This window comes from Arachis hypogaea, chromosome 14 (assembly GCF_003086295.3).
Source record: "Arachis hypogaea cultivar Tifrunner chromosome 14, arahy.Tifrunner.gnm2.J5K5, whole genome shotgun sequence".
Classification (NCBI taxonomy): domain Eukaryota; kingdom Viridiplantae; phylum Streptophyta; class Magnoliopsida; order Fabales; family Fabaceae; genus Arachis; species Arachis hypogaea.
Window position 1 is genome coordinate 71,710,323 of NC_092049.1, and position 14,775 is coordinate 71,725,097.

Here is a 14,775-nt window from a genome sequence, read left to right on the forward strand (position 1 = left end):
CACTGAAACTTTTTTAACAAATTAGAAGTTATCAAAAATAAAATAATACTAAAATTTTTTAATAATGAATAAAAAAATTTTTAATTATGACATATGAAATTTCTTAATCAATTAGAATTTTTTTAATTGTGGTCCTTTAAAGACTTATTGTATCAAATTCATAAAAAGTTACTGTGTCCTTTTTAACTAAATAATGTGTGAACTAATTGAGAGATATTGAATTCATGTATATCATTTCAAATAAATTGATGTATTTTTTGGATTCAAAACACATTTAAATATATTTTATTGGTTAAGTGGGTCAAGATTTTAAACTTGTAGTTCTTTAAAGATTTTTTTTGTGTTATTTACGAAAGTTTTTTGTGTTATTTTCAATTAAATATTGTTTTTATCACTAATATGATTGTGTGGTATTAAACTAATATATAAAAGATTTAGTGATTCTTATGACATTTACAATAAATTAATGAGTTTTTTGAATCTAAAACACATTTGAATATATCTTGTTAGTTGAGTGCGTCAAAAATTTAAATATGTGGTCTTTTAAAGATTTTTTTTGTCTTATTCACCGAAAATTATTATGTCATTTATAACTAAATAATATGCTAGAATTAACAATTGATTTTACGAAGATTTAAGTTATAAATTTTAAAATTTAATCAAAAAGAGGATAAGTATAAAAATTTGCAAAAAATTGAGTCAAGTAGAATAATTATAAAATTTTAAGAGAATGAAACAATAATATCCACTTATAAAAAGAAGAAGACTAATAACAATAATGATAACGATGATAATAGAGGAGGAAAAAAAACAAAAAAAAATGAAATTCAAATAAAAAATGAAAAGATGAAAGAGAAAAAAAAGAGAAAAATAAAAAATAATAATACTTATCATGAGTTGTTAAACTTACTTATGAGATTGTCTAATATTTCTAAAAATATATAATAGATATAAATTAATTAATAAATTATTAAAATTAGAAATATTAATTAATTTAATATAAAAATAAAATTAAAAAATTATTATGAAAAATAAATATAATTTTATATAATTACTTAATTATACTCGTATAGTCAAGCATAATTTGGTGCTTTTTTAAATGAATACATAATGTAAATAAATGAAGTTACATGCAAAGTAGGAAAACGTCCATGGAAAAACACACAACACACGTGGTTGTGCAACAAAACTTGATTTCAAGCCCTACATCCCTATCTATCTACCTGTCTATCCGAAGTCTACGAACAGCTACAGCATCAAATATGACATATTTATATAATCGGAAAATAATTGAAAATCTTAATTTAATTCTTTTAATTATCTTTCTAAATTTTAAATAAAAAATTTTAAATTTTGAAACTTTTAATTTTTTTAAAAATAATATATATTTAAAAAACATAATAAATTAAAACTAAAATCTAAATCATATGTATATGTACAGTCACCAAAAAAAATCATATGTATATGTACATAGCCCGTCGTCAATTTCATCGAAACACAAACACTTAGCATTCCTGACACAACACAACGCAACACACCTCTTTCGTTTCTCCTCCACGTTCTCTATAAAAAACACAAACACACTACGACACTGTCACACCCCCCAAAATAACTCCTTTTATCTTTCTTTTTGAAAACAATTGGGATCCCTATTACTCGATTAGGCTTTTACTCTATTAAAATGTTGAAGGTTTCATGCAACGGCTCAGACCGGGTTCAATTCATGGCCCAATGCGGGTTCGCGGGTCAGCCCGCTTCCGTTCTCGTTCGTCGGAGGAGTGTATCCGCCGTCGGATTCGGCTATCCGATGAACAGGGTATTGTCGGTTCGCGCAATCGTGTCGGACCGGGACGGGGCGGTGGTGAACCGGGTCGGAGCGGAGGCGGGGACGTTGGCGGACCGGCTGCGGCTTGGGAGCTTGACAGAGGATGGACTGTCTTACAAGGAGAAGTTCATTGTGAGGAGCTATGAAGTTGGAATCAATAAGACTGCCACCGTTGAAACCATTGCTAATCTCTTGCAGGTAGTTTTTGTTCCCCCTGAATATTTGGTTTTTGTAAGTTTATTTTATTTGGTGATGTGTTGTGCGATTTGTTGATTGTTACTTGGTTCAGTTATTTTGTAATGGATATGTGAAATTTTAATCTGTCTTTAATCTTTTATGTTTTTTGGAAATGGTTTGGGGTAAGATTTTCGGGACTTTCTGATTTGTTGCATCTATGCATGCTTTGTTTTGAACCATCGGAATGTCGACTTCCTTTTTTAGTTCAAAAGTGGAGATGGGATATTCTTGGCATTTAGCTTTATTTTGTTTTGCTTCCTGATTCATCTGCATGTCTTGCCACTTTAGTTGGAACTTTAAAAGATGAAAGAGTTTTTTGAATCTGGGGGGTTCTGTTTTTGAGTTTTATTTATGCAGCTTTGGATAATTGGATAGTATTTGAGTTCCATGCATGGCGAATATATTTTTGAAAGTTATGTTTTTTTATCCCTTTTTTTTTTTGTGCTTCTTCTGAGTACTGATTTGTTTCTTTGATTTTTTACTTTAATTATAGTAACTGGGTTCTTTAATTGTATAAGTCTACTACTCTACTGCTTCATTTTGAATTGGTTCATGTTCATTTGTGCTCCCTTTTAAGATTGGATCACTGGAAAATGAAAATCGATGTTTTCAAGGTGCAAATTGATGATTTTTGGTAGTTGGGGTTGTTTTGCCTATGTTAACCTGATTCATCTGCATTGGTTACCTGCTTTTTGGCATTTCTTCTTCTTTTTGCTTTTCGTTTTGACTTGGTGTTTTGGCTGAATTTTATTTGTGCAGATTTGTATAGCTGTGTTCCGTTGTGTGCAAATTTTAAAATTTGCTATTGTATTCCATATTACTTAAGTTTTGAAATGTGAGTTTTTTTGTTGCAGGAGGTTGGATGTAATCATGCTCAAAGTGTTGGATATTCTACTGATGGTTTCGCAACAACTCCCACCATGAGAAAATTAGGCCTCATATGGGTCACTGCTCGGATGCATATTGAAGTCTACAAATACCCTGCTTGGTTGGTGATCTAACTTCATTTGGATGTTACTCTTTCCAACTTGTGGAAAAAGTGCTAAAACTGCTTTTTCTAATTTTTTTTTCATTTTACATCAATCAACTTATCTAATTATTTTTATGTTTTTATAGTACAAGACTAACAGTATCGAATAGGGTCAAATATTTTGATCAGACGGCATTTACATGTATATATTATTATGTCTTTCAATTTAAAAGTTTTTAAGAGTTGTAAATATAAAAAAATCAGGCCTGTACATGACTAGGATCTATAATGATTTAAGCGAAAGTAATAACATGAAGATTTCAACAGGAGTGATGTAGTTGAGATAGAGACATGGTGTCAAGGGGAAGGGAGGGTTGGAATCAGACGCGATTTTATACTAAAAGACTATGCGACCGATCAAGTCATCGGAAGAGCTACAAGGTACATGTTTCCCCTTCAATTGAATAGATGCTGTACTTTTATATATTTTTCCGTATGATACTTAGTTGATAAAATATAAATCTGTACACTAGTATCTATTGAGATTTTATACCATTGCCTTTAATTTCACATCGGGTAATCTATGATTTTTCTTTCCATCATCTGTTATTCTACACTCATTTTCCCTAAGTAAGAATGATTCTATGTATTTTATACAAGCTTAAAAATTCAGGCATTATGCTTTCTTAGTATCTAAAGTTAAGACAAAACTATCCTTTTTTGGATTGAGAGAACCTAACAAAATTCTGCTGCATTATGTAAATTTGGGAGAAAAGGGTTGACGAACAACCGCCCTGTAACTTGGCTAAAAAGGGACGCTTGGCAGACAAGGCTCCCCATCTAATAGGGTCCTGACACCTAGAGCATCAACTTTACCGTTTTGCTATGTCACTAAATTTTGACATGTTTAGGTTATGTCTTTAATAATGAACAGTTGACTATATACCTTTTATTGATGCAGCAAGTGGTTGATGATGAATCAGGAGACTAGAAGACTACAAAAGGTGTCTGACGATGTTCGAGAGGAAGTTTTAATTTACTGTCCTCGGGAGCCCAGGTAGACGCTTCTCTTTACCATATTTTGATAATATGTTGCAAAAATTCGAAATTTTCTGGATGAATGGATGCCTTACTTCATTTAGTCGCTCTTAAAATTCTCTTTGTAAATAACTGGAATTTTGAAAAGCAGACGTGAAATGATTTCTGCAACTTCTGAGCTTGCTATTACAAACTTGTCAGGTTTCCTTAATCCTTATAGATTTAAATCAGAACAAAACAAAAAATAGCACTGATGTTGCAGGCTCCAAAAGTTCATTCAGAAATGATAAGTTGCAATTTTCCATTTTTCTTTCATCATGGATTGGAAAGGGGGAGGATAGTTACATAAAATAACTTTTGGAACAATTGCAGCACATGCCAATCGCTACTCTCTCCACCAGATACAAGTTGAGGCTGTCATACTTGTAGTATCTTTAACTGTACGAATGAGCAACATTTAAAGGAACACAGCAATATTTGTAGCGAAATTCTGTGATACTGATATAAATTTTAATGTCCATGTGCTTTCCCCCAAGTCACCCTATGTCCACGTCCTGCCAATCAATGACAATATCCATAACTAAATTTTCATATCAAATCTGCATAAGCAGCACTTGATTTCATCCACAATATCTTTCCTTTCTAGCATTCACCTTGTCTTAAAATTGCTTCTTATTCTTAGGTGCAGTCTTTTTGTGGACCATATCACCAATTCCAGCCATATGGAACATTTTTGGTCCACAATAAGACTATACCTAAGAATTGAGACCATTCTGGACCAAAATGTTCCAAGTCTTATCCTTGGGCCATGATACTAATATTGTGGTTCAAAATCATCCTTGCCCTCAAGGTAGAGACCTCTAGAAAGCTATCTCGATGGCTGTTTATGAAGAGTTCTCAGACTTGGGTGCGTTAGCCCTCACTTACAAGGAGTTACTTTTCTTGCTGCATTTGCCAGATAACTAAGATGTCTTTGGCACACCTTCAACTCCACGAGCTATGCATTTCTATTGAAGAAAAACATGGAATGTAAGGTCTACACGTTAATCTGGGAGGAACAGTAGTAGTCCGCAAGCAACTGGATTGATCCTTTTAGCTTCAAAATGGTCCATAAAAACAAGGACTTTCATTTAAAATTGAGTAATTGACTATTTTTTACAAAGACTAGAGCTTATATGGTCAAATTTAGTAGTTGCTTTAGCTTAGTTAGCCTTTGGTCACAATCCTCCACGAACTTTTATTGTTTAGCAAGTTTTTTGGGTGGGTTGGATCTTGGCCTTACAATGGCCTGACCAATTAGTGCTAATTGTCTCATGATTTACTGTATCTATATTCGGCCGACAATACACATATGCCATTGCTTGGATTTGATTCCTGCAAAGCAACAAATTTGCGTCACTTGTTCGTCCTTCTGAGGGTGATAAACTAAATTGTTTCAAACTAGTGCCTGCCATATGGAACGTTTTGGTCCAGAGTGTTCTCAAGAATACTGTCTGTCTTTATTCGAGACTGTAGAGTGAGTAAAACCATTTAAATACAGTACTTCCTGATTGAAGGCTGCAGCAAAATCCTTGGATGTGTAAAGAAATAAGGAAGGTATTCTTGGTCCACCTGTCCACCACCACCATGATTGAATCAAAATCCTTGGACTTGGTCAACCCCTCCATAAATCCATGGTCAAACCAACCAGATCTTAGTGGAGAGATGGATTGGCTATGGTAATCTCTTTGGAGATAGAACTTCGTACATGTTCTTGTGGCACATATTACAATGTCTAATGCAATCTTGAATGTGCTTCCTCATTCTTTCCCAATAGAACAACCCTAAAATTCAGCTTTAGTTCTTGAAGAATCCAGCATTTCCATCCATGAATCATGAAACTCTTAAAAGATGTTGGGAATTTGAGTGGATGTTAACGGATACAATCTCCCTTTATAGTATAATCGTCTAAATCGTCTATGTATCTGTTCGTCTGATGTTTTGGCTGCTTTCTTCAAAATAACAAGTTGTACCATACAAATAAGATATTTATTATTCTTATTCTACATCAAACTCTGATTACTTTTAGCTGCTTCCTATCTTTCTATGTGGAGGCTTTATTGTTATTTATGAGAGTCATGGTGGATTTTACTTTACATGCCAGCCTCCACCTTTTTTTTTTAATTTACTGTTATTGCCTTTTTATTTTTCTACTTGGTGTCAAATTTGAATTTTTAACAATATTGGCCAGCATGTGATTGATTTTCTTGCATTTTTTGTTTCATACTTTGTTATATTTTTCTTTGGTGATTTAAGGTTAGCAATTCCTGAGGAGGACAGCAATTGCTTGAAAAAAATTCCAAAGTTGGAAGATCCTGGTCAATATTCCAGGCTTAGACTCATGGTATGATCATTCGACTTGGAGCCAATTTCCTTTTTTCTTTATCTTTTCGTTTCCTTTTCATTTTGGTAAGTCAGGCAGACTAGAAGTTCTACCCGAAAGAAAAAGTATGCACAACAGAAGTAAAAATTTGTAATCAAGTCTGATATGCCTTTGACCACAGGCTGCCGTGCATAGGCCATAAGACCAAGGCAGTTTTTCACTTTTCTGGCTTCTATCATGAGCCACTGTCTGCCATTGACAACTATTCCCTAAACCCCTCACGAGTTTATGATCCTGCCACGTTAAAACAAGAAGCTAGTCTATAAACTATCTTTCTTGTTGTGTGTATATATATATATGTAGGGTAGCTCAGTGTACAAGCATCCCGCATTAATGGGAAGGGTTGTACCCAAAGGGTGTAATATTATGCAGCCTAACCTAATGATTACATTAGTGATTGTTTCCACAGCCTGAACCCGTGACCTTGAAGTCACACAGAGACAACTCAACCACAAGGCTCCCCCTTATATATATATTAACAAAATCAAGGAACTCTCAATTCTACTACTAAGTTTATGTCACTTGGCTTTCCATAATTATGTTCACGTAGCTTGGATACTTAAGTTGATTGTTCATATTATGCAATTTTTATTTAGTTCATTTAGCTAATTTTGTAAAATAACAAAATAATAATAAATAACTCAGTTGTTGTGTTTCAATAATGTTTCTTTCACTATTGAGTTATACAGTTAAAATTGGCCCATATGAATATATTCTCTAAATGATAATTTTGAAATATGTAAAGACTTTGTTGTTACTAACGAGTATGAGTTGAGTTGAGTTTACAATCCATGATTATTAACACCTCTTGAGTTTACTTAGACTATCAAATTTTGACAACCTTTGTATGGCTTTCTCACCATGCTTTTGAATAACGCAGCCTAGAAGAGCAGATCTAGACATGAATCAGCATGTTAACAATGTCACTTATATTGGTTGGGTTCTTGAGGTTGGTAATCGTCTTTTTAATTTATTGCAATACCTTTTATCCATTATTTACAATACAATTCATATTACAGCTCTTAGGGAATTCGAATTGTATGTAGGTTAGAGTATAGAAAGTTACAGCTTTGGGAGATGCTTCAAATAGTAATTTAAAAAAAAAAAAAAACAAAAATTCATGCACTTTTTGTGTACTTTTTCATGCTGGTGTCCAAACAATTCTGCTTACAAAACCTTCTTACTTTGTCAGAGCATGCCTCAAGAAATCATTGATAGCCATGAACTGCACAGTATCACCTTGGATTACAGACGAGAGTGCCAACGAGACGACATAGTTGATTCCCTCACCAGCATCGAGGGCGACGGGGTGCTTCTGGAAGTCAATGGCACCAACGGATCCTCCGTAGCATGGGAGCACGGTCATGCCTATCAACAGTTTCTACATCTGCTTAAATTGTCCACCGACGAAGGACTCGAGATAAACCGAGGACGAACAGCATGGAGAAAGAAAGCTTCAAGATTATGATCATTATTAGTTGTGTCCCTGCCTTGCTCATCATTTTACTTTGAATCTTTCTTGTTCTGTTTCTTGCTTCGATGGTGGCCTTTTCTCTTTCCTTTTATTGTGTTTTCCCCTCAATTTTAGCTTAGAGTTCATGCACTTGCTAGGGACTGAAAAAGCTAGAGTTCGTTATTCCTTTCTTGTCATGCTTACAGATTGTAACGATGCTCTATCCTTTTTAGTTAGTGCTGAATAGGATAAAAGTTAGTCTGTGTCACTGTAACCTTTTGCTTCTTGAGGCTGTAATCTTGCCATGAACTGCATGAGTCAAAACAAAAATGTTTTATCAAATTATCTCAAGCTTATTATTCTATTAGCTTAATACTTCTGTTATGTCTGGTTTCAACTATTGTAAAGGAGAACAGTTTTGCTGTTTCAAACCTGATGTAGTTATTGAAGCACTTTTATGGTTCAAAGCGCATATAAATTCTGAAGAATGTGGCCAGCATGTGATGAGGACTTGTGCCTACTGTGCGGCCACATTTAGATCCAAAACTATAAGACTATTTCCTAAAGTTATCAAAAAATATATTAACTCAAAAAGTGAAATGCCTATTATAGATCCAAAAATTCTTAAACAATTCAAATGAACATTTGAAAGCAGACTAAAATGAACATTCAAAATTTAACTTAAAAAATTATTTAAAAGTAAGATACTTATGTTGGAATATCAAACTAAAAATTCGTAAGATTTATTTTAGGTAAACATTCAAAATTAAAAATCCTAAACATTGCACGCCAAAAAATACTCAAAATCATCCAAATGAATCAAAATCAAACAGTAGATGAAAATCCAAAACCTCAGTAAAAAAAAGAATATATGAAAGTGTGATACATATGTTGGAACATTCAAAATATTAACTTTTACAATGTTAAACAAATAACTTACAATGCAAAATTCACGAAATAGGCGAGTATAGGGTCCTATAGTGAGTGTTGTTTTGATTAACGTTTTCGAACGGATGCTAGTATGAATGTGCTTTTGCAGAATAAATTTTGATTAAAATGGTGTTGATATCAATGTAATTTTTGTTTGGATACTTTTTGTCAAACGTGATTTTGAGAAAATGAATATTGTTTGGATGATGTTAACCAAAATCATGTTGAAATGATGATACTTAATTTCTATGCTTTGTTATGGAATGATGGATAAGATTTTTAGCAACGCATATTATCACTAGTATTATCATAAAAGATAGGGTTTTTAGAATATCTCGAATGATAATCCTTCGACCGATTTTTGATATAGAGAATTTGTTTGGAACAATTGGTGGCAGCTATGTACTCGGCACCGATTTTTGCTTGTTGCTCTAACAAGTGACGAGACACTTTTCGAAGAAGCAGCAAGTTTCACTTGCAGTCTTTCTATCAACTATGTCTCGAGCAAAGTTTGCATCATTATATCCCATTATTTCTGACCCTAAGCCTTTTTCATACCAAAGACTAAGATATAGTACCCTTGAGGTAGTTGAGGATCCTTTTTGCATATCTAAGATGATACTCTTCAGGATTAAATTGAAATCTTGATTAGATACCATTAATCTTAAAGTTTGGTCTACTGGCAGTGAGATATAAAAGAGATCTAATCATTCCTCGATATATAATCTCAGAAGTGCTTTCACCATTTTTGTTACCATCGAGGATCTGAGATGGATCATAGGAGTCACCATTCGCTTAGTATCTTCCATATTGAACTTCCTTAGAAGTTCCTTGTAGTACTTGGATTGATGGATGTAGATACATTTCTTTGCTTTATCTAAAGTCTGACAAAGAATTTCAGTGCTCCCATTATGCTCATTTCAAACTCACCTTTCATTAGTTTAGAGAAATATTTGCATAGAAATTCCTGAGTTGCTCCAAATATGATGTCATCAATATATATTTGGACAACTAGAGGCTCCTTATTCTGAAGTGTAAATAGAGTGGTATCATGCACTCATCGCTTAAATTCGTTATGAGTTAAGAATGAACTCATCACATCCATTTTATACAAAGTGATCTTCTGAGAAGCTACATAAGCATGCAAGATTCTAATGAATTTAAGTCTTGCGGGCAAATCGAAGATTTCTCATAATCAATTTCTTCTTCTTGATTATAACCTTGTGCTACCCGTCTTGTTTTTGTTTTCGACAATCTTGTCAGCTTCATCAAGTTTGTTATTAAAAATCCAATTATTTTCTATGATAGATTTGTCCTTGGGTTTTGGAATTAAATGCAAAACTTGATTCTTCTTAAATTGTTCAAGTTCTTCCTTCATAGCAATCACCCAATCCTATTCTTTGAGAGCTTTAGACACATGATTTGGCTCAATTTTAGAGATTATAGCACAACTATTTCTAAGGGATTATCTTATCAGATCTCCTTCTAAGGTCTCTCAAAGAACTAAGTTTCTTGAAAGAACTTTGAGATCAATTATTCTCTTGTAGTCTTGTGTCTTATCAAATTCTTCCTTTTTTTTTCTTCTTCCTGTTCTTCCACCTGAATTAGAGGTATTGTATGTAAATTCTAAGGTGAAGACTCTGTTTTAGGTTCAATCGTCTGAGATTTTGGTGGAGCTGCAGTGGTATTTGATATTTTGAGGTTATCTAATTAATTCTCAATCACTCTCATGTTTTCTTTAAGGTCACTGCTCAATTCCTTGAACCTTACATGAATTGTTTCTTCAACACTCTCTTATTATAAACTCTGCATGCTTTTGAAACCTGTGAGTATCCTAAGTAAACACCATCATAAGATTTGGGATCAAACATTGTGACCTTGTCCCATGTGATAATAATAAAATAGTGTGGCCAACTATATAAAAGAAAGAAATGCTGGATGTTCTTTCTTTCTACAACTTATAAGGTGTTAATTTGAGGATTGATCTAATAAATTATTTTGAATATGACAAGTTATGTTCACAGCTTCAGCTCGAAAAGCTTTAGGTAAATTAGCTTCTAAAAGCATTGATCTTGCCATTCCTTACAAGCTTTTGTTATTCCTTTCAGCTACCTTATTCTACTAAGAGATTCTAGGAACTGAGAAGTTGTGAGAAATGTAAAAGTTTTTTTATAGAACTTTTCAAAATCTTAGTTTTTACCACTATGATCACATCTAATGGTAGAGACTGCGATTCCTTTTTCATTATAGGCTTTTCTTGTGAATTCAACAAATTTTTTAAAATTCTCATTCTTATGAAGTAAGAAAATAACCCATGTAACTTTGGAAAAATCATCAACAATTACAAAGATATATCTTCTACAACTCAAACTTGTTGTTTTGATATGTCCAGGAAATTAAGAGGTCTCGAAGAATTTAAAGTGTTTATATCTTGATGAAATAATCACATGTGGAATCTTTTTCATAAGAGATTTTGGAAAGTCCCTTCCCAAGCCCTTTATGAAATAACTCAAAAATTAGTTTTATGTAAGCATGACCAAATTTCTTGTGTCATAACTATTTGTTATTAATGATCGAGGACAAGACATTTAACATTTTGATCTATTGGATCCTCAAGGTGAAATACACATGTGGAATCTTTTTCATAAGAGAATTTGGGAAGTCCATTCCCAAGCCCTTTATGAAATAAAAATTATTTTTATGTGAGCATGACCAAACTTCTTTTGTCATAACTATTTGTTATTAATGATCGAGGATAAGACATCTTACATTTTGATCTATCCTCAAGATATAATATATAAATAGTCCACTTTTGAGCAGTAAGAATAGTAGAGCCACTTGCTTTGTTAATAACCTCAAACTAATCAAAGTGTGTTTGAAACCATCTACTAAAAGCACATTTGAGATAAGGTGAGAATCATCTTTACCAACACTACCAAAACCCAAATCTTTGGCTTGAATATCATTTGAAAGCTTTACTATTCTTGGGTGTGAGATGACTGAATTTCTTCTTTTCTCCAGTCATGTGCCTCAAACATCCATTATTCATGTACCACTTATTCTTTTTTGACATTTGAGATTTCAAACACACCTGCATTCATAACCACATAGTTATTGAAATACGCTCATGAGTTTTTTGAGAACCCATCTTTTGAGGTTTCTTACAAACCTTCTTTCGAGGTTTCTTGGGAATACTTCATCTAAGGTTTTTCTTAACAACATTTTTCTTGAATTTACCATCATTCTATTTGTTCCAAGAACACTATTTAGTGACATGTCCAAACTAATAGCGTATATGGAAAAATTACTCCTCATTATTTTCAACATGTCCTAGACCAAACTTTAGAAGATAAGATCCCTAACTACTAGGCATTAGATCTAGATTATTGGTACCACTAACGATATTTTCTATGTCATCAATGAGAAACTTGTTAACTCTTATTAGCTCATAAATCTTTTTCCTTTCAGCCATGCTATCTTCTCCTCCTGAGATTCCATCGTTTGAGCTTCTATTTTAGGAGTTTATATCTTCTGCTATTCTGAAGCATATAACTCGCATTTAATGGGCTCACTGATAGCTGTCGGATCCCAAACTTCTTTTTTGAAGAACAATTATCTTAGAAAGTAATAATGTTTTTTTTTTCTCTTTTAAAGTGTCATTTAGGGTAAGATCATCTTTTTCTTCTTAATATTATTAGATTCTCCTTTCATCATTAGTTCCTTTGTACTTTTAGATTGCAGGGCCAAAGACTTTGTTTCATGAGTTTTAAGCGAACCAAAAAGTTCATATAAAAGATTGTTGTGGACATACGAAGCCACCTTTTTGTGAGGCTTTTGAGGATCTTCTAAACTAGTTGGGCATTTGTGAAGGCATGACCTAAACTTTTGAGAGAGTTCATAATATTCATGAACCTAGACGACATCTCAGCTATATTTGCGCCTTCTTTCATTCTAAAGTCTTTATATTGGCTTATTAAGATGTTCATCTTAGTTTTCATGACTTAGTTTTCTTGACCTTTTCTGCACCTTCATGAAGCATCTTTAGTCTATCCCAGATTTTTTTGGCCGTTTCACAAGTGATGATCTATCATGCTCAGTCTTACTGACTCCACAAACCATTATACATTTGGTTTTAGAGTTCAACTACATTTTGGCCTTCTGAGTTCTGAGCATATGTCCATCTGCCCCTTGATATTGGAATGCAGATCACTTGTCCATCTACTACTCCAACCGAGGTTGTGGAGTTGTGGACAAAACATAATCTCCATTCTCAAATGCCTCCCACATGTCAGAACTTGTAAGCTGTAACACCCCGTCACCTCAAGCCTTACCTCTATCCGTAAAGTAAAGGATAATAAAGTGCCATAACAGTTCTAAAATTCATAATATAGTATATATTCAAGAATTTATATAACTAGAAGCCCAATGAAGGAATAAAAGCTCAAAGTCGCATAAAGCGAAATCACAAAACGTGAAGCGTTCACACACGATAACTAAGCGCGTAGGTACGAACAAAACAAGACATAATATATATGAAACCTTGTAGATGGTTCCAGGATACACAAGGTAATAATTAAAGTAAACAAGATATATGTAAGTATGATATACAAAAAGAGGACTCTGAAATACAATAGAGTTTTGAAGTTTAAAAGAGCAATAGCCTATCTCTCAAAGTTTTTCAGAAATAAAGCCTCTAAGGCGACATCGTTAAATTTACAAAAGGTGAGATAATACTACAACAAAAGTAAAGTGAAATAAAACATAAGGAAGATCATCATCCACTTTGTCACCAAATCCATGAACTCACCGTGGTGGATTGTGACCTGCATCTGAAAAACAACAACAATATATGGCATGAGAACCGAAGGTTTTCAGTATGATAACAGTGCCCAGTATATAAGATGTAATGTTTTGGGACGTCAAAGGCAATCCTAGAACTTCACATCGATACAGATATTCAAGCTTAGAAACAAACAAATAACTTAAACCATAAACAGGATATTCTAACTTAAGGAATTTCTAACTAACACTAGACTCCGCTGTCCCACAGCTTTCACCAACATATCCTCCATGCAATCTCATCGCCACCGCCTATCGATCCTCCTCAATCCCAGTAGAAAACACAGGTAATGCAAACAAGTAAAGCATAAGTAATATACATATACAACAAGGGTACTAAAGGAATTTGTAACAAAAAAAAGAGTCGTTGCAGTATGTCCTGTTACAAAAAGTTTGTGTAAGAAAAAATGGGACTATTACAATTCAAAGTAATATTTTGTAACAAATTTTTCTGATACAAAATCGAAAGTCGTTACAAAAGTGATAACAAATTTTGATCTTTAAAATATTTTGTGACAATATATTTTTCTCTATCATAAAATTTTGTTACAAAAGTAAAATATTTATTTTGTAACAATTTTTTTTATACAAATTGCATGCATAATTTATCAAATTATTTTTTTAATTAACTGATTTATTAACTATTTTACTGAACAAGTCAACATTAAATAATATGTAAAAAACATACATAATTCAAACATGCTTCATTTAACTAAAATTATTTTAAAACAAAATAACATTAGTAAGTACATTGATTAGTTTTACAAGTTATATTTCTTGCACAAGTTCAACCAAAAGTTAAAAGTCTAACATAAATTAGTGTCTCTATGAATCAAAATATTCTCGAGCCTTTAAGGTAGCATGTTGTCACCATTTTAGCACTCCTGTAAATAAAAAAAAATCGAAACAAAAAATTAGAAAGAAGATATAACACCAATTATAATTTTTTCCATTAACTTTTATCCAAAATGTTTAGAAAAATTTTAACAAAACCTCCCCTGAAACTTGGATATTTCCACCGTCTACGATTTCATAAAAAACAACCAATTCACTATTTATTT

General features: G+C 32.9%; 1 protein-coding gene across 1 annotated transcript; it reads left to right on the plus strand.

The window, feature by feature from the left end:
- The first annotated feature begins 1,456 nt into the window (after positions 1-1,456).
- Positions 1,457-8,318, plus strand: LOC112742095 (oleoyl-acyl carrier protein thioesterase 1, chloroplastic). Its single transcript, XM_025791332.2, has 7 exons — positions 1,457-2,023; positions 2,917-3,050; positions 3,360-3,473; positions 3,994-4,089; positions 6,366-6,453; positions 7,373-7,441; positions 7,685-8,318. The coding sequence occupies exons 1-7, from the start codon at positions 1,682-1,684 to the stop codon at positions 7,958-7,960; spliced, it is 1,119 nt and encodes a 372-aa protein (XP_025647117.1). The 5' UTR covers positions 1,457-1,681; the 3' UTR covers positions 7,961-8,318.
- The last annotated feature ends 6,457 nt before the right edge of the window (positions 8,319-14,775 follow it).

Bases quoted from the DNA above. Each gene is read 5' to 3' on its own strand.
- LOC112742095 (XM_025791332.2), top strand. From the start codon at position 1,682: ATGTTGAAGGTTTCATGCAACGGCTCAGACCGGGTTCAATTCATGGCC. The intron at 4,090-6,365 runs GTAGACGCTTCT...TGGTGATTTAAG, and splicing joins TACTGTCCTCGGGAGCCCAG to GTTAGCAATTCCTGAGGAGG. The intron at 7,442-7,684 runs GTTGGTAATCGT...TTACTTTGTCAG, and splicing joins ATATTGGTTGGGTTCTTGAG to AGCATGCCTCAAGAAATCAT.